General features: G+C 43.3%; 1 protein-coding gene across 3 annotated transcripts in view; it reads left to right on the forward strand.

Annotated features, from left to right (window-relative positions):
* CSF3R (colony stimulating factor 3 receptor) overlaps nucleotides 1-21,429 on the forward strand; it is a 186,887-nt gene that overhangs the window by 81,079 nt on the left and 84,379 nt on the right. For all 3 annotated transcript variants that reach the window (XM_086956461.1, XM_086956460.1, XM_086956459.1), the window contains exons 6-7: nucleotides 6,195-6,349; nucleotides 9,463-9,616. In XM_086956461.1, the coding sequence (XP_086812587.1) occupies nucleotides 6,195-6,349; nucleotides 9,463-9,616 (309 nt within the window). The remainder of the gene's footprint in view (nucleotides 1-6,194; nucleotides 6,350-9,462; nucleotides 9,617-21,429) is intronic.

Here is a 21,429-nt window from a genome sequence, read left to right on the forward strand (position 1 = left end):
CATGTGCAAAAATCATAAACCAAACATCCTAATGTATTAGTAGTCTTATATCAAAAGAGGAAAAATCCCATGTATTTGACATTAACCTTTTTCCCCGTGTTTGCTCATTTTTTCATGTGTTCTTAACTGAAATGCTGATACGTACAACATTTGTTGAATTAAATAATATCTATATATGTAATAAGATTTTGATCCTGGGTTCAAGCAAAAAAGCAGATTCAAGCAGTAGGAATGTCCTCTGAGGGCATAGGGCAGGCTTTAGACCACAGACTAGTTCTCTTGGAGCAGCAGGGCAGTCCTCTGAAGTACCCAGCAGGCTGAAGGCAGCAGGGTATTCCTCTGAGAGTCTTCCGCAGGTCCAGAAGTCAACTGAAGAGTGGGTCTGAGGGTCCTAACTTTATACCCGGTACCAGCTTAGAAGCAGAAGAAACATCTACAGCTTCCCTCCACAATTGGTGTTGGAATTTCCTTTCTTCCTGCCCTGGTCCAAGGATGTCTGAGGACACAAAAAGCTAGTGTGAAGTTCTTTGTACGTGGGTTGAGACAGTTTCTAAGAAGTACAAGTGGGGCTGTGTACACTGCATACACGGGTAAGTGTAAGTTATTATGTGATTCAGGTAGGCGTGATAGAATAAATCCCCTAGTTTACATAAATCCACGTGTTATGGGGATAGCCAGAGATGACACGGTTGTGTGTCTGTTATCAGTGATTCCTGAGTTGTGGGAAGCGTCCTCCGTGGCTCGGGTCCAAAATGGTATGTTGTGGCCACGCCTACCTTACTCCCATAATACCTTACACTTAACCCGTGTATGCATCCGTGGCCTGTTGAAATTTTGAACACCACTTCGACCAGACTACGCCATAGAACCTTCGCGTTTCCATTTACCCTTCAGTATCTTGCTGCCGGGTTGGAATTATCACTGGAATCTCGATCACACCGCTATTGTTTTTAGTATCTCAGGCCTGAAGAAGTCAAGGGAGTATTCTCCTAGGTGAAACACGTATTGGCTAATTGTTTTTGTGCTGATTACTTTCTATGTGAATTAATTGAAAAAGAACAAAGAACAACTCTTCTGCAAAGTTTATTGAATACTGAACTTTCACACAGACTTACGTAACACAATTGTTTTCTAACACACCGCTGTATGTGTGCCCAGGACTTCAGAGTACAATTTTGGTGTAGGTGTTCCTACACTCACATAGGGGTTATAGTGGTCTCCCCTACCTGGCTAGCACCATATTTATTTGAACTTTTTCTTCACACATACAAAATATAGCAGATCACCACTTCTTCCTATCTACTGAAAACCCTCCCTTTTGATTATATCAAGTGAACAGAGATCCCATCTTTTAAAGTACTGATATATAAATGTGGCGTGTGGCGGGATGTGGCGTGCCGTCGGTCAAATGATTCCCGGTACCGCCGCGAGTTTCATCTTGATTCCCGTGTACTTCTTTTCATCAGCCATTCCCTCGTGAGCAATGGGAACATCGCTCATCTGATTATTTATTGGCTGGTCACCGAAAGATCTTCTCACGATTGACTACGTATATCTATTTGTTCTTTCAGAATTATCGATCCTGGGTATATCTATATATCCTTGAAACCCATCATATTTTTGCGTCTGTAGTACCGACAATTGAGACCTGAAAATAACCTAACAAGATATTTTTTCAGGATACAGCAAAGGGATAAGTTACGGATATATTTTTCATCTCTGTGCAACCTCTACACAGGAAACTATAGACAAACCTCACAGATCTTATAGGTATATTGTTTCAGTGTCATCTTTATGAAGATACCTTCCTTAAGATTTTTCCTGTTTCGAATTATTATAACTTGTGGCTCCTGAAGAAGGCGTTCTCGCCGAAATGTGCATCGAGTAATTTTCTTCATTTTAATTGTGGACACCGTTGTTTATTAGTTGGTGTCTTTCTTATTTATAAAGATTGTACATTGTGTTATTTTATGTAATAATTTGCATATCATTTTAGTGTATTGTCATATAACTTGAACATATTACTTCTTTATATGATTTTTAATATGTATATTAAAAACATGTTTGTCTTCAATTAATGTTATATCTTTCATTGTCTGCCCACTCCTAGTTACAATTGGGTCTAATAACTTGTTGTCTGCTATTAAGATTGCCTAGGAAGTTTTTTACATACACTTTATCTACCCAAACAAAGCCTTTTTAGCAACATTAGGAATAGGTGATGAAAGACTGTTCAAAAAAATTACATCTTGACTATTTCCTGTAGTTTGCATCCGACTCTTTAATCACAGTTCCTAACAGTAACTGTTCTATATTAAGAATGTATCTTATTTACTGCGGTAACAAAAGGATCCCTTTGACAAAAGCAGTAATCCCCTCAGCTATACATACAAAACACAGATTTGTGATCTGCAAGGTATGTGTTCTTTGCCACAGGCATATTAATATTAACCCTCTGTGCTACTTTATGCTGCTGACAAAAACTTCGATCTCTCTCTAACAAGAACATTAATCACAAGGGTTATGCTGGAGCTTGAGCTCCTTCAAACATTTATCTCCAGATTGACAACCTTTATAGCTGAATAAGAGGTAAAGGGAGAAAACTATCACTTGTAAACATCTCAATACAGCTTAACCATTCTGGCTACACAATAACCCACTCGACAACTTAAGCTGAGTTTAGTAGGGTTTAATTATAAATTTAGAAACAAATCAATATAGATCAATCTCAACATGATCATATAGAAATAAAGAAATACCGAAATAAGTCCTAATCACTTGAAGACAGTTACCCAGTAAAATACAAAGCAGACAAATAATCCTATGATGATGATACAAATAATCAGGAAAAATTGCATCAGATGATTCTTCAAAGTAAGCATGAGCAGGCTATCTTTCCCTACACTACCTTAAAAGGGGAAAATCTAAGCTTAGAAGAATTTGGCAAAGGTGAAATTAGATAGCTGTCAGCTGTCTGAGTCTTCAGTAGAATACATCCAACCATGGGCCAGGTAGCATAACGCCACACAAGCAGAAGCATAGAACTGCTCTCCATGAAATCCTAAAATAACTTTTCTGTCCCTCACTACGTACAGCATAAAATATCAATTGCATTCAGGGTAGATAATCCCACATGATCATTGCCAGTGAATTTCCATGGCTCCGGCAAAACTGGATACTTGCGCCTCCTTTCCCACATCAATAAATTGCAACTTCATTCTTCCTTCTGTCATTCCTCTCCTCTCACAAGAGAACTCACCTCTTTGCTCATTACTGTGCTTCTCCTTGCCAACTTCATCTTCTCATACCGTGCTATCTAATCAAAACAAAACCCTTCTATGCAAACTAATGAAGCTTTCTCCATACATGCAGTGGAAACAAAATACAAGCAACTGCATTCTGCATGGAAGGTTAATTCCGAATTACATGTTAGATTTTAATGTGAGCATGAACTGAACTGGTTTCTCGAGGCCTACTCTGGTCAAGTTTAACAGTGCACAGGGTACATGCTCATTTTTACACACACAATAAATAAGACTTCTTAATACGAGTATAAATTGTAAAGAATTGCGAAGATGTAATTCTAAATGCACCTACATTAAATTAATTCTTGTTACACGTATAAACTTTTAAACCTCAGTTTACACATACACATTCTAATTTATTAACCTCACAATGGGACACATTTTATGTTTACTTCTCCAGTCACAATAATATAAACATTTAACATAGACCTTTAATAATCACGTTTTATACACAAAGTTTTTGTGTGGAATACTTTAAACATGAAATATTCCATTCTGTTTAGTAACATTAAGCACACAGAATATATTTGAGTGCTGGCTACTCATGATCATGAAGCACTCATTCAGTATCCCAGACGGGATCAAGACTGCACTTCTCCAGTGTTTTTTTTATTTCTATTGCTGCCTGAAAGCTAAATGCACAAGGAAGTCTGCAGAAGATGTTTTTCAATTGTAAGTTATCGCTAAGGACAGTCGTCCATCTGAGGTCAGTGCCCCCTCCCCAGGTCAGCGCCCTGTGCAGCTGCACCAGAAGCACCCATCTAAAGCTGGCCCTGCTGTTCCCATTAGAAGCTCATCTTCTCAGCTGTGAACATAGAGCACTTAAACAATATCTAATCAGCACACCCCATGATTTGAGAGTCCAGAGGCTGTCTTCTGCTATATAAATAGTGCAGTATATCTGTATAATGCATACTCTATATGCACTCCTCGAGCATGGACGACCATGATGCAGTTAATTATTGAAAAATCCTGGGATTTTCTCTGGTAAATATCTGTTTACAGAATGTCAAGTGTTCATGTACATCAAGGGTAAAGTCTGCCCAACTATTGCATTTATTCTCAAGTGACTTTGTTACTGTAAAATATTGTGTTGTGGACCTTGCGGGCCGAAGGCGAGCTGCACTGTGGCTTGTATTAGTGTGTCAACATTGCTAACTAATGAGGCTGTCAGGCACCTTGTTGCTGCTTTTATCTTGCTGAGGTGGACTTCGTTCATGATTCCTTGTGTCAACAAACTGGGAAATGATGAGTCAACATTTCCCAGTTTATAAGCGGACCACTTGACACTCACTGGGTGCCTGCAGTGACTCCTGCATGACAAAAACCACGTCCATCTTCAGATGCACAGACAAAAACGTTAAAGGGCAAGTGACAGAAAAAAACAAGCATTTGCAATGCAATAGGTCTCGCATATATGAGAGTTTGAGCTATTGGCATTATAAATGACATGCCTTTTATTTATGTGTTAATTATCTAAACAGATAAATAAAAGGCATCGTCATTTACAATGCCAATAGCTTAAACTATCGCAAATACAAGAACTATTGCATTGCAAATGCATGGTATGAAAAAAAAGCATTAGGCAAGAGCGTGTCCTGCCTGCAACAGGCAACACAAAGCTATTTAAGAAAATAGTGCTCGGAGGCTGTAATTAAAGCCTAACGAGCAACACACGTAACAGAGAGGGTCACCGTGTGAGGCTACAAAATGAGACAAGGCGGTACTAAGGAGGGACTACTAAGCCTTTTGACCAAAGAACAGCTACAGTTTACAGTGGACAATGACGCAAGCCAATGAAAAATGTGGGTGGACCTTTAAGTCCCTACCTCAATACAGCATGCCTCGCAGAGCAGCGCATGCGCTGGCCAGGCTCGACCTCAAAAAGCCAGAGAAAAGGTACATTTCAGGTGAATAGCAGAGGAAGACTGATATGTACTAACATGGGATTCTCAACTGAAAAAAGAAGTTTAGATCTGCGATTTATTATTTAGAATGTAATCAGGCTGTTGGTCACAACATGAGTGAATTCTCAGGCACCCTCTAGTGGTCCAAGGTTTCAGGACCCAGCACACAAACAATTTCTAGTGGTCTAAGGACCCGGGTTCCCGCACCCGGGTACCCTCAGGTTGTCCACAGGGCTAGGTGCCATACTTGTCTGATTCCAAGGAAGGAGGGGGGGGGGTGCTGAGTGAAGCTTATGGTCCTACCCCAGGCCTCATCTGTTTTTTCCATTTGCTCTGAGATGCACTATTTCGTCTTCTATATTTCACACATTTTTCAGGGGAAGACCTCACCCAAACCACCCTTATGTCAGTTGGGCTTCCTTCCTCGTTCGTTACAGCAAGCCGCTATTATACCTCACCACTTTCAAAATGTAGTGTAGAAAAATATAGACCCGTAAACACCATCACAAAATGTCATGACTTGTATTTTAATTAGAAATGCTAATCCCTTTCACCACAATGTAACTCGCAATGTAATACTTACCTTAATCCTAACCCCATCCCTTACACTCAAACTAACACGATCCATTAGACTAAGCTGCCGGCCACATAATATGATTCTAACAGTAACTTGCTTTTGTAATATATTCACCTGATTCCAAAATATTTTCTTTTGGTGAGCACTGTATTTTGCACGTATTGCTGTTACCCAATGTCATGATATCAATGAATTGATCTTGGTAGGTAGGCTCAAAGACTGGGTTGGCCTATCCTTGAGTCAAACTTGTTACCTTATGATCATCAGATTTGTGCAGCCAGTGTTTAACTCGCTGAGCCATCTCACTAGATTTAGGTCAGTCCATCTCTGTAACTAAGGATATACTGGCTGCTGCTCATCGGACCCTGACCGCCAAGTGTACTCCTGCCTTCTCTTCTCCCACAGTTAAACTGGATCCACCCACCATTCAGCGCATCACATCCAGACCCCTGAACCCTGGCTGTCTGAACCTAGAATGGGCAAAGCCTGACGAGGGGTCCTGGATACAGCAGCGGTTTGAGCTGCGCTACAAGGCAGAGGAAGACATAACATGGCAAACGGTAAGTTGACATGGCTCACACATCTTTTCTACAAAAACAGTGGACAAACAGGCCTTTAAGGAACCCGCCTAGCATGTGACTGACTGTGCCAAAGCCATAGCAGCCGTTCACATGCTGTGACTGCCCTGCAGCACAATCAACCTATACAGAATACAGACTTTAAATGGCTTTAGCACAAACAGTTTGAATAATAATACGGTACTGCACGTTCTCCTCATCTGTTTAATTTGATCGGTCGAAACTATGTTTCATTGATGTCTAATTGTTGGAAAAAAAACTTTTACAAATGACGGAAGCAAAGCTGGAGGCATGGAGGAAAGAATTGTTGAGCAAGCAGCTCTGAAAACAATGTAACATAGAGTTAGCTTTTCCAGGCTTACATTTTAAGAACTCCACATTAAGGTTTGATATAGGTAGGAAGATGTCTCTGGAAGAGATAGGACGTGTTCAGACCAACACATATATATGCAACATGTGACCAACATGTTATCTCAAAAGACAAACGGGAGGAAATCTTCACTTTCCAAATAAAAAAATATATCATGGGGGTGCCCTGATATATTTTGGGCTTCCAATAATTATCCTATTTATTTATTTATTTATTTATGTAGTTTGTCCAAAAGAGGCTTGGACGCAGATCTAGGAGGAGCGTTCAGGACCAGCCGGGCAGCAGTATTCTGCACGACTTGGAGTTTAGCTAATACTCCCTCATTTGCCGATAATAATAGCCCATTACAATAGTCGATAAGACTAAGGACAAGAGCCTGAACCAAAGTTTTCATGATAGAGTCAGGGAGCAGGGGGAACACTTTGCGTAGAAGGCCTATCACGTGGAAACATGAGCCCACAATGTAGTTACCATGCTGTTTCAGCGAGAGCTCCTGGTCTAATCGTACTCCTAGGTTCTTTACGACTTGTTTAGGGTCAGGGACTGGCCCGAGATCTTGTGGCCACCAGTCCGGAGTCCATAGGATTTTGGCCTCCTCGAAGAGCATGACTTCGGTCTTCCCTACATTACACTGTAGGCAATTTGATGACATCCACTGGGCCACAGCCTTCATGCCCCGAGAGAAGGAGTTTTTAACCTCGGTGGTAAGAGATTTAAAAGGGAAAAGGAGCTGCGTGTCATCCGCGTATGACACTCGGATGAAACCGTAAGCTCTCATAATTCCTGCCAGGGAGGCCACATAGATGTTAAAAAGAGTTGGGCTCAAACAAGAGCCCTGTGGCACCCCCTTGTAATCTCTACCTCCACCGAGCGACATTAGCCCATGGTGACACATTGGGTGGGGTTGGAAAGAAAGCTCCTTAACCAAGCCAGTGCCTTATTCTCAAGACCGATGTTAGCGAGACATCCAATCAAGATGTTATGGGACACAGTATCGAACGCTGCCGATAGGTCTAACAGTATCAGGACAACGGAGTAGCCCTTGTCCTGATACATATGCAGATCGTCCGTAACTGACAGTAAAGCTGACTCTGTACTGTGCCTCGGCCTAAAGCCGGATTGAGAATAATCCAGGTCTCCTGCATGTTCGATGTAATTTGATAGATGTCGATTTACATGTTTTTCTGTGAGTTTGCTCATAAACGGAAGCAGCGATATTGGTCTGAGATTGGACAGGTCAGTCCAAGGGATTGTAGAGTTTTTCCCAATGGGTCTTACCAGAGCCTTTTTCCACCCCCTGGGGACCTCGCCTTCAGACAGAGAAAGATTCACAAGTCGCTGGATCCCAGGACCCAGCTCATTGCCAACCACAGGCATTATTCTAGCTGGGATGATATCAGCTGAACAGCCACTCTTGATCTGAGTCATTAAGGATTCTACCTCTTCTAGAGAAATGGGAGGGAATATGTCGAGGGTATGAGTGGTAGGGTAAAATTATTCTATGATTTGTGGTTGTGTTGTATCTCCACTAAAGGACCGGTTCGCATTAATAATTTTCTCCTATATCCCATCTATTTTATTAGTAAAGAACTGTGAGATTTCATCACATAATTGCTGTGATGCTAGGTTTTGTGAGTAAAAGATTGTGTTGAGAAATAATGTCAGACATTTAAGCATAATTTAAAAATGAAGAGTTGTAGAAATACGGATTTTCAAGAACTAAGGGTAGGTGCAAGTGGCAGTATTCAGCAGCCAAAGGCCTAATGAACAAATATTTGTCAATTCCTTCATAGGGAATCCATCACTTTTGGAAAATATTACTATCGTACAATCAGACTCCTTACAGTCAAGGGGTAATTCACAAAGCACTTGTTATATGGAGTGCTTTTCGTAGTCTACGCAAGTGGAAGTTTACCTAAAACATAACAGTTGCATTATTTTGGTGATATCAGATTCACAAAAAGGGCCTTTAAAAAATGGGATAACATTTGGTCTCAATTTAAATCTTCCACTGGAGGTGGTGCACACATCTTATGGAAGAAAATAGTGTGGGTAAATGTAATTTTGCCAAGAACTTCAACTGGATAAGATAATGTTGAGGCAATACGCTAAAATGGCCTAATTGCTTGCCAAAAATATCAGGAGTCTCCAAATAGTGAAAATAAGTAGACTAATTCCTACCACTTGCTTGGGTTATAGTTGTCCCAATAATAGCCAAACAAAAATAAGGAACACAAAGACAGTTCAAAAAGTGGAAACCCTGTGACAAATGCTTTGCTTCAAATGTACTTATGAACATCGTTGCATTGAAAAGCAGTCTGTTGCTGTTTGAGAACTAACGTGCTTTGCACGCATGGTTCTCACATATTTTACTAATGAGGAGGTGATGAATGTCTAGAAGTGTGAATCCTGCAAGAAAAAAGGCTCCAAATGAGAAGCTACCTAAAAAAGTTATTTAATGCAATGAAAGCAAGAGTGGAACTGTCACCAAATAAATGGTGATGTATTCAGTGTGGTGCAAGGATACAATCAGAACTGGAATACAAAATACCACCTTGGGGCATACACACGACAAGTAAACATGGAGAAAATCAAAGACAGGGCTAAGTAGATTCAAATGTCAGACTGGATGAGCTGGTGGTCCTTATAGGCCATCAATATATGCTTAATGAAGAATGTGGTCATAGAGGCACCATACTCATACAATAAGTTTTTCTACCACCAGGTTACAAACATCACCAGCTCTGCTCTCCAGATGGAGCACTGTGGCTTTCGACTAGCACACAAATATCAATTTCAAATGCGCTGTATCAAGAAACCTTTGAGGGGCTACTGGAGCGAGTGGAGTGACACAAAGCACTTTCTCATGCCTGAAGGAGGTGAGTCCACAAGGAAAAAACAGTTATCAACAAAATAAGTATGTCTGCCTTTGCATTTTTATTGAAAGGTCTTTGTGGGATGAGTATAGCGGTGCATTCTATGTTTTGTTCTTCTAAAACTGTAAAGTGCAGGATAGCTATTTACAAACAAGCATTAAAAATGCAATATGTCACGCCTTTGGTTAAGTTAAAGCCATTGCTTTGCTACAGCAAAGCAAATGGCTTTAACTTGGTATACAACCTTTAGCATGTATCTTTTAGCACGCACTACCATTACTACGCATCTGTTACAACGCATACCATTACAACGCATAGCGCTTTGAGGCGATCTGACTTAGGGAATGGCTAGAGAATAGGTTAATTTACTATCCATTAACCTTCCCTAGTGTCCACGGGGACTGGTGTTGGAATAGTAAATTAAACTATTCACTATCCAGCACCTAAAGCACTATGCGTTGTAAAGGTATTGCGTTGTAAAAAATGCGTGGTAATGGTATGCGTGGTAAAAGTGTACGTGCTAACATCATACATCCCTTTAACTTAATTAAAGGCGAGACCTATTAAATTATGAATTTTTGTGTAGGTGAATGTTTTTGAGATGTATTTCTAACCTGCTAGAAATGTGTGTTTTCGTGTTTTATTTTAATTGAAGTTGTGTGCCTGAGTTATTGGTGAACATAAGTTCTGTATGCATGTGTCGCTGGTGCCTGAGGTGGAGATTGGTTTTTGTGATTGTGGACATCTGAGTATTTTATGCCACACCAATTAGCAGATTTATGTTGTGTACCTTGTGTAAGAGTGCCTTTTTGTGCCTATGTATGTTGTGCATCTTTGAACAGATGTAGGGTGCAGTTGTACCATTTCCTTGCTCTTCTTTCCTGGCTTTTAAATTATTTGGTTACTGGCAAGTGGCGGTGCTGCTCCTGGTGACTTAGAATGGGCGCTGTTAGTGTCTCACGTTGTAAATGCAGAAAGTGTGATGATTGTTGTATAATCCCCGCTGCTCGGCGAGAGTGATGTCATTGTACAGGTGAAGTGACGGGGCTGTTGAGGCGCTAGTGCGTTAGTTCTCCTCGGTCATCTCTCAATGGCTCTTGTTCCTCCCAAGCCCTCCAAGGGGAGTTTGCGGGGGCGGGGTGAGGGGGTGGATAAGGGCCCTGCTGTAGGGAGCACAATGAGCAGACACACTGAACGCACCCCGCCAAGTCATCGGTGTCTTTGTTATTTATACCTGCTGTGAAACAAAATGTAGCCCTTTGTCTGGGGCACAAATACATCTCCTGCCCCCTCCCCCTCGCTATTGTACCCCAATCAATGATGTCATGAAGTACACCATTCAGCCGGGGTTTAACCACTCTGCCGAGGGGGAAGAAGAATGGGATTCTTCTGCTGTTTATTCAGACCCCTTCCATCTCTTCCAATTGTACGCGTTGAGAGCTGCCATGTATTCATCGCAGAGACCTCAAAACATTAAAATGTTCATGACGAAAAAAGCGCGGGCTGCATAGGGCTGATAGCACACTGATGGGCCCCCCATCGCCCCAACCCCACATCACGCACTCCATCAGCCCTTCGGGTTCTGCGGATTACACTGAAGTATAACCTCCCCAACCTGTGCCCAGATAGCAGCTTGCCACTCTCCACAGCACCAGTTCTTGTGGCATCACAGTGTGCTACTCTCAGCAGCACCAGTTTTTGTGGCACCGCAGCATGCTACTCTCAGCAACACCAGTTTTTGTGGCACAGCTGCACAAGCCCATCGGACGGGGCTTTCTTTTACACTTTATATGAAGTAGCAGGATTACGAAACCTGGAAAGCCTTTGCAGAATGGCAGCCCTAAAGCCGACTCTGAAAAGAACCTTCGTACCCCCTGCACCGGGGTCATCCTCACACTGAGAGCGGAAGCGGGCCCAAAGTGGTGGTGAAAATTGCTCTTTGCGTGAAAACTAAAAAAAACTGAAAGGGACCGGTCTGCAATGAAGAAGCTAGCTGACAGAGAGCCTATGGGACTTTCAATGCCCATGTGCAGTGGGATGTGCGCCACGCCATGCTGGGGAGTCACCGAGGGGGGAGGGCCGGCTTGTTGGTTTTCAATGGGTTTTTTGTTATTTTTTTATGGGAGACGAATGTGCATTTAAAAAGCTGCTCACTGGTCGCACGGTTGCTCCCTTTTAGATGCAGTGGGACCTTTCTAGAACAAGCACGATCCGCTTTCATTTCCGTTCATCGCAAAATGATTTCTTGTCTTTATGGGGCCATGTGTTTGAAACACACGGCCCCATATAGATAAGAAAGCTTTTGAGACGAACGGAAATCAGATGAGCCCGTCCAAGTGGGCTGTCTGAAAGAGAGAAACGTCTACATCAGGAAAAGCTCTTTCCCAATGACTGGCCACCGTTTAGCATAAACAGTGACGCTGGCCTATGGGAAAGAGGGGCGGGGCTTAAAGCCCGATACTGAAAGCCCTCTAAATCATTAAATCTCGCCAGTGATACTGCGCATGTGTGCAGCCCACGCAGCCGAGACCTAATAAAGATATTTTAAATAAAGGTGTGTGTGTGGTGTGTGTGAGAGAGAGCGAGAACGATAGAGAGTGGCTATATGCTTTAAAGAGAGAGAGAGAGTGAGAGAGAAGGACTTGGAGGATGCACATTTAAAAACAGTTGCAGATATATCTTATCATTCTAACAATAAGTATTTTTCAAAGATAATCCTGGATAGTGCAAAGGCAAACATAGTTCTGCAAACTAAGAAGTCAAAGTATTTTGCTCAATATGGGGGTGTGCTGGTCCCTACCTGCTTTCATAAACTATTTGGCTATTGCTCACAATATATATACAACTACTTTAGCTCAAACTTTAAAGAAATTGTTTGTTTACTAAGTGAAAATAATTAATTAGAATTTCATACTTTGGATTTCAAGTATTTTTTCTGTGACATCAACAAAATTATAGAGCTCAGAGGGGTCATATTATACGATTTGTCATTCATCTGTCTACCACTACAACTTTCATTGATGAGAACTATAAAAATGTGTCAAATCGCATGGATCCTGCTTTTCTTCTTAGTTTAGATCACTTTTCATTTTGAAGGTAACAGTGTATATTGTGCAGTGTCTTTGAAAACGTCGGAATAAAGTTAATGTTATTCAGTTAGACAAATATTTTCAATTTTCCCATTGATCATGTTCTCTCCTAGAATTAGTCAGAATTCTAAGAGTTTTACGATTTGCATGTTCTATTGAAATTTAAATTTTTGAACTATTTCAAGAGAAGCTTTTCCCTCTACCGAACGTTACATTAAAAATTGTATTTCCCTTTAATGAGTTATCTATCTTAAAAAACAGTTTAGTCAAAGTAGTCAGTGGTTACTCTCTTGTTATATCTCCAAAATATCAAGATTTTAGAAAAACTGTGCAGATTTTACGAAAATTGTAGAGAGAATCTAGATTTTATTTATTTATACTGGAAGTAGTTTAATTTAAATCCTCTTAAGTTAACACAGGGCAGTTTTTGCAAAAGGTGCACTGGAATAAATATGGATGTGAGCTTAGCATTTCATTCTAGATCTCAGATGTTATTGTTCACCTTAAACACTGGCGTCAGAAAGTGAATTCTTAATTTGGGCGGGTGGTACACCTACCAACGTAATAACTACACTGTAGTTCGGTTGCGTACAGTCCTAAAAGAAACTCTTAACCCCTAGTTGCCATGACTTAAACAGCAGGCAGTTTCCCAGAGAAATATGTGTTACATTTAGGCAGTACCAACAACGTCAGTGTTAAGAAACAAACACAATAACATTCAACATATAATGAACAAAAATACCAGGATGATCAAAATTGTTAAGGGGAAACGGAGATATGGATTTTACATGGAAATCACCAAGAAAACACAAAGCACGAATTTAAATACAAAATTCTGGCATGTCTCAGATCTAGGCATAATTTAAGGCTGACAATAGTGGAACAGGGGTTGGGCAGGATAAAAAAGTAATCGTTTTTACCTTGGGACTTAGATGTTTTTCTAGTTTTTAAAGTCCTCCAGCAGGAGCTTTAGCCCTTTGACAATACCTTGCCATTGGATTGAGCTGAAGCTTTTAGGTTTGGAGACAATAACCCCTGAAATACAAAGTAGAATCCACAGCCGACAAAGTCAATTTGCGGCTGGGGTAGATTTGCTGCCTTGCACCAATGGGCACTGGCTATAAGGGTTTCAGGGCTGCTGCAGCACCATCAAAATAACCACAATGGAGTTCAGAAAATGAGCGAGCAACAACGATGCTTTAAAATTTTGCTTTTAACTTCTCACTTTTGCTGTGCATTTAAATACAAAGGTCAATCTATATCTTCTGAAAAAACACTGCTTATTCTTTTAACATGGAGACTGGTGTTTACTTTTCTTTCTGAGACTGCAAAGTGAGAGGCATATATAAAGTGAGCTATGCAACAATCTATCTAGGGTACAAAAAGTGTGGAAGTAAAGGCTGTCGGTGTAATTTTGTAACACACAAAAACACTTTAATACCTGTTAATAAAGTGAACAAATATTTCAAAATATATTAGCAGTTAGGAATGCACAAATGCACCACTTTTTTGTAATTCTGGAGAATGGAGGAAAGTAATAATTTAATAGGAGCAAGTCACATACACTTAATGTGTTGATGCGCAAATAATAAATAGTCGCTGAAATCCAATACCCATACATTATTGTTTGTGCGCTATATAGTTTTATCTATAAAACTGCATGTATGTGCAAATTTGGTGGCCATTTCAATGGACAATGTGCTGACTGTAAACTACAGTGCACTCCCACACCATGCTTTGGTGATATATTGGTGAGTGTACTCCAAAACGCGCCATGGGCTACATACCAAACCGTTAACACTCTCTTGCTGAATGGGCCTGACTCATTTTCTATATTAGTTCTTTGTGTGACACTTGGATTTTTCACAATCCTGATGATATTAGTGAAACAACAGTGGCAACTGCACCCTCACTCTGAAATGTTTCCAGCACCACTGCTTGTGTCGATCCCAGACTTTACCTGTGGACTTAGTCACCTATGGGGAGCCCTCTTGGAATCACTCCAGACTTACCCAAAACTTTTCCGTGTGGTTTTTTAACTTTCAGACATTCTATTTGCCTTTGTAAGTATAAGGTAGGACATGCTCTGATGTGTGTAGAATGTTCTAATAGTGAATTACAGCCATTTTAGTTTTTCACTATTGAAGGCTACCTGTTCTCATAGGCCAGAATGGGCAGTTAGATTATTACATTCTTATAATCCTAACTGACTCAGGGAACATGGTAGAAATTCGAATTTAGTATGCCTGAACTCAGAATAATAAAATACATCTTTTAGTAAAGTTGGTTTTAATATTCTGTGTTTGAAAATACCACTTCTAGAAAGTAGGTATATTCTTGCCTAACTATCCAGGCCTGCCTCTGCTGATTTGTGTATTCCTTGTCTGGGTTTGTGAGTGACAGGGCTGGGGGATTCCAGGAGACAGGCTGGGGCAGCCTGGTGGTGAATAGAGAGATCTGCATCTAGATGGGAGGGAGGAGTTGCAAATGGGAACTGAATAGGGCTGGGCCTTCACTCTACAATGCTGGCTCCACTCCCTGTGGCTTATCTGATGTCTCTGCCTTGCACTGTGAAAGGAGAGGAGGAATCATGTCAACAGAGTGCGCCAGAGCTGTATCTTCCCTTCCTTGTGCTGGCTCCACCTCCTGTGGAGCGGCTGATGTCTCTGCCCTGCACAGTGAAAGGAAGAAGAGAGTCATGTAAACAAAGTGCTCAGGAACTGGTATGGACTAGGCAGAGGCTTCTCTGGCTTCAGAGAACAAAGGATTTTGGGGTATAAATATTGGGACCCTGATCCCAAGAAATTTGATCACTTCTGGACAAGAAACCTATCTGCCAAGGACAAGAACCAAGGAAGGTGCAGGAGTTGTACTGCCCCTCTGCCAGTGTGCTGTTTGCTGGGTTAGCCTGAACTGTGCTTGCCTCCTGCTGAAGTCTCAGGGACAAAAGACTTCACCTCCAGCTCCCTCCTGAATTTCCTTGCTGAGAATTCTAACTCCAGACACTTGCGTGCTGCTGGAAGCTGGAAGCACGACGCATCGAGAAGAAGTGTGTCCCAGCCGCAGCTGAAATCATCGCAACACCGGAGAAGCGAGCCTTCGCTGCATCTCCCTGGAAGCGTATGTTCGTCGAAGCTGCCTGCTGTTGCATCACCGGAGAAGCGTGACGCCATTGAGAGAGTCGCCATCGCATCCACAGAGAAGCGTGTCGTAGGGCATGTCGCGGGTCCAAAGTACAGAGTCGTCGCAAGGCTGCCAGGGTGTCATCGAATCGTCATCGCATCGCCGCTTTAAGGGCGCCATCTTCTCGCATTACAACCAGATCGTCGCTTCGCATCAAGGCGCCATCTTGCGCACCGCAACAGGCCCGCAGGCCGAGAATATACGCATCACCTCCGCACTGGTAAGACTCATGGCAACTTCCCTACTTGGCGCAAGTATTGAGGCAGGACGCAATCATTCCCCCGGGTCACGGAACCGACGCATCTCCCCTTTTGCGAGACTTTTGTTCACTTTGCGTTACGCATCCAGGTACTTTGTTGAGAACTTTGTCGCATTTACCAACAATTTGAACTAAGAGACCTTAATCATCTTTTAAGTAATCTTAAGTGTAGTATTGTGGATTTTTGTCATTTTTTGTTCCTGTGTTTAAGTCTATATAAAGAATACTTATTTTTATAAAACCTGTGGTGTGTCCATCTGTAGTGTTTTCACTGTATTGCTGTGTATAGTCACAAATGCTTAACACACTGCCTCTGAGATAAGCCTGTCTGCACGTGCCAAGCTACCAAGGGGGTGAGCAGGGGTTATTAAGGAGTGTAATCCCCTAATCCTGATTTAGGGTAAGGGTCCCTATTTGGCCAAAGGTGAATACCATTGCCAACTAGAGACCCCCAGATCTAACAGTAAGCATATCACTCTTCAGGGCATTTAACCCTGTCAAGAACTACAACTATAATTTATATTAAAGTTATTGTCTAAAGTTAATATCTTTTGTTTATTCCTTTTTGAATTTGAGACCAGTTATGTATTTAAACATCTTATGTTAAGCAAATAATGTGTGCAACTTCATCTTAATATTGTCAACTCAAAAAGTCATCAGTATGTCAAAGTATTTCTATTACTAATTGTTGATTTTGATATTTCTCACTGCTTGCTTCTCCCTACTAAAGTGGGAAATTACCCCATTTCTATGGAAAAATCAGATACATGGCATACCTGGTGGGCGTAACACTAAATATTGATCTGAAAGGTTACGTTATCAATAAGTTAAGTGTTTATTACAGATTCTTATTTCATACCTTCTCTAAATGCCGAAACATTTCTGCCAAGCTAAATGAAGATGCAAATGCCCACTGGTAACTCAATTTTACTGCATTAAATATGTTGGCCCTGAATCACAAACTACACTGTGAGTACGTTTTCTACTTTTTCGGTATTCACAAACTGTACTTTTGTAGTAAATTACACTTTGTAGTAACTTACACTTTTGTAGTAAGTCCAGCACTTAAGCATTGCCAACCACTGGTCGTGCAATACCCTCCCATTGAAAATGACAGAGATTATGTAGGCCTGCTTTTTTTGCAATGGTGGCTCACACTTATGGGTATTCGGCTCAATCCTCCTTGATTTCTGCCACTTGTTATTGCACTAATTGTGAGAAGTAGTCTACAATTAAATGTTAATATGATAAAAAGTGATAACCCACGCTACTGAGGGGGAGGGTCAAACAACAGTATGAACCTGGGAGTGACATCTGGCACTATGGCTGAGATACCCGCCACCCCCTCTCAACACAATCCCCAAGAATTGGGAAACCGGAAACAGTTCTTGAACTTTTGGAAGGCGGGAAGGGAGTCACCCTTCCCGGCCGTATTTATTAAAATATGAAACAAAAGAAAACATTAAAATAACAGTTTCATATAATGTACAATTTCATTTCCACATTACGATGTTTGGCTAACCTTAACAGATCTCTAATACAAAGGTTCTCCTAGCCGAACTAACATCCTACAAAACATTTGACTTGAAATTGTACATCCTAACGTTAAGGGCCAACGGCAAGGTCGTAACCGGTGTCAGATCCCTAAACCAGAAATACCCCCCTCACTTGTGAGAGGAGCGACCGCACAGAGGCGTACCTCAAGTGCATCTACCAATTTCCCTTTGTACTTGACGGGGCCCCAATAAACTCGACGCCATTTAATGGTCGTTCGAGGACTCGTGTGAGGTGTCTAAAAGGTAGCGTAAACCCCCTCCCGCACCCCACACAACTTACCCATCTGCCGTCGCAGATGTCCTGGCCCCGGGAAATTCCCCAGGAGGGGCCGTAGCCCCTCCTATCCAGGAAGGGGCCTTGACCACCTTTCCTTTACTTCCGGCGGCCTCTCCTTAGACAGGACCGCCTCCCCGTTGAGGGGCCAATTGGCCACCTCCCCCGCGCGCTCCCATCCGTAATGGGTGACGCCCCCTCATAGGGATCTTCGAATTACTGCTCACCGATCATGACCTTACCGCCCGACCAAAAATAAATACGACAAGTCTAACTAAGTTACTAAGATTACAAAGCAAACATCACTTATTACCAAGCGTGAATACTGCTCAATCCTTGTTCCAAAACTTTATTTGCAAAACATACTGAAAATAACCAATCTTTATTGCATTTAAAAAATTTCACGATATCAGCACAACCTGTAAGAAAACAGAGAAAACAAAAAGATACTATATCAACTGTATTCACAACGAATCGCTGTCCTCAGGGGCTGGTGGGTGGGTCAAAATTGACTCTTCGTTCCGTCTCGAGCTCACGTGCAGCGGGGAGGTGCAGCTTCAGAGCACAGGAACAAGAGGATGCTTTCTTGGCTTCCGCTCCTTTTATCCGTCTTCAGGGTGGGCGTGAACCCGCCCCCGCCTGCCTCCGAGGGCGTGGCCGGCCGCGTCGGTGTCTAGGCCAGCCCACTCTAGGGCGGGAAAAAGGCGCGCCCCGGCTACGCCGCTTCGGGCATACCAGCCGAGACTCGCCTCCCGCCCAAGATGGCTTCCCGGGGGGATCGCGGTACTCCACCATACGTTCGGGGGGACCGAATGGTCGCCCCTTTCCATATGGCTGAGATACCCGCCACCCCCTCTCAACACAATCCCCAAGAATTGGGAAACCGGAAACAGTTCTTGAACTTTTGGAAGGCGGGAAGGGAGTCACCCTTCCCGGCCGTATTTATTAAAATATGAAACAAAAGAAAACATTAAAATAACAGTTTCATATAATGTACAATTTCATTTCCACATTACGATGTTTGGCTAACCTTAACAGATCTCTAATACAAAGGTTCTCCTAGCCGAACTAACATCCTACAAAACATTTGACTTGAAATTGTACATCCTAACGTTAAGGGCCAACGGCAAGGTCGTAACCGGTGTCAGATCCCTAAACCAGAAATACCCCCCTCACTTGTGAGAGGAGCGACCGCACAGAGGCGTACCTCAAGTGCATCTACCAATTTCCCTTTGTACTTGACGGGGGCCCCAATAAACTCGACGCCATTTAACGGTCGTTCGAGGACTCGTGTGAGGTGTCTAAAAGGTAGCGTAAACCCCCTCCCGCACCCCACACAACTTACCCATCTGCCGTCGCAGATGTCCTGGCCCCGGGAAATTCCCCAGGAAGGGGCCTTGACCACCTTTCCTTTACTTCCGGCGGCCTCTCCTTAGACAGGACCGCCTCCCCGTTGAGGGGCCAATTGGCCACCTCCCCCGCGCGCTCCCATCCGTAATGGGTGACGCCCCCTCATAGGGATCTTCGAATTACTGCTCACCGATCATGACCTTACCGCCACAGGCCGGATAGTTGACCGGCTATCCGGACCCCCCACAAAACACTCCTACCTAAAGGTCATGCTGTAAACCCCTTAACCAGGCTATGAAGTCTCCTATGAGTAACTCGTTCCCCACCCGGGACAAATGAACACCGTCCCCCAAATACATACTGTCCCCCTTGATACAACCATGCGAAACAGAATGCAGTGTATTTGAACGAAACAATCTACTCACTTTGTTATTTATCTTCCTAACTGAATGATTCAGTGCAGTAACCGAATTAGCCCCCCGCCACACTTTCCGTGGGATCATATGGGACCATGCAATAGTGCACCCTGGAACTCTTCTTGCCAACCAACTTACTGTGGAAAGCATTGCCTCAAGAAGAAGTCGTCTACCAGTGGCCACCAGATCGTTACCCCCAAGATGGACTATGATTATAGACGGCGGTGACCTCGTCCGCTCTAACAAACCCTCAAAAAAGAATTGAAACTGGTCAATACAGAGCCCGCCCTTTCCGTAGAAGGACACCCTGTACCCGTATTCCCCAGCCACGTGACTCATATCACCTGCTTTGAATACGTCCGCGGCACACCTCACGTATGAGTGGCCCACGACCCACACCTCCTTTTTCACAGCCGGTGATGTGTGACCGCTGGTCCCCAGGTGCTGGGTCGACTGCACAGTCCGCCCCGCCTCGTAGGCTTGCGCAACTGAAAACCAAACAAAAACAAGAAGCGTGAGTACATCATTACAGCTTCACAACATGTGCAACCGCACATACCTCTTATAACAGTTCGAGGACCAACGCCCCACACGTTTTACTTGTTCTACACTCAGACCCCTGGCTGTAGCCTCTGTAGCAGCCCCTATCCGGAAGGAATGGGTCCCGAACTCGCCGGGGTTCAAGCCCGCGGCCGAAATCGTCATCGCAAGCACCCTCCGGAACTGAAACCTCGTCAGTGGGGTGGCGTCAGCGTGTCTCAACAAGGTCCCCCCCCATGCTGCCACCCTCTGCGCTAAATATTCCTCTACGCATACCACAGGGCACATGGAAGACCCGGGGATCCTCTGAATGATTACGCAGTCCCCGATTGCACTCTGATCGGATTTGGACCTAACAAACAAGACTGTCATCGTCTCCTCCCTGACCTGAATGTGCTCCCGGCACAGTCCCCCCATCGTATCCTGCTTGTTCTTAGCCACTAATTCGCTTACCCGCATAGCCCCATGGAATGCCAATGCAAATGCGGCTCGGAACAACACTGCTTCGTACTGGGATGAACACGTTGCCGGTAGTACAGACAATAACAGGGTCAACCTATCCAGACCTATCGGGTGCCTATCGTCTACTCTGCGACCCTCAAGGCGTTGCCACCCACGTAGCGCTTTCTGCACAACGAAAGACGCTGTCGGGTCCTGGATCCCATGAGCCTTTGCCATAAAGGAAATGGCGGCCCGATGCTTCTGGGCCGTGGCTACTGATTTGCCTGTCTGATGTAAAGAGAGCAGGAATTTCACGACAAACTCTTCCTGACCCCAAAGCTCCCCCCCGGCAGTACCCAAAAAGGCCCAATAGGAACGGAACGCCCCTTCGTATGCCTTCCTTGTCCTGGGTGCTAAACTCTCTCCCACGAGGTTTTGTAGTTCGGGGCACCGAGAGACCAGAGAGCTTCGGGAAAGGGTGCCGCCACCGGGTCCGCTGTGGGCAGAAAACCCCAGAAGGCCTGCATACGGAAACGAGAAAGCGCATCAGCCGCTTGGTTCATCACCCCCGGCACGTGTCGCGCCCTAAACAGTACATTCAGTTGCATGCATAACAACACAATTTCCTTGAGCAGTCTCAGAATCAATTTGCATCGTGCTGCCTGACTATTGACACACTCAACCACGGTCATGTTATCAGACCAGAAC

The sequence above is a fragment of the Lissotriton vulgaris genome, chromosome 2_1 (genome assembly GCF_964263255.1).
Source record: "Lissotriton vulgaris chromosome 2_1, aLisVul1.2, whole genome shotgun sequence".
Classification (NCBI taxonomy): Eukaryota; Metazoa; Chordata; class Amphibia; order Caudata; family Salamandridae; genus Lissotriton; species Lissotriton vulgaris.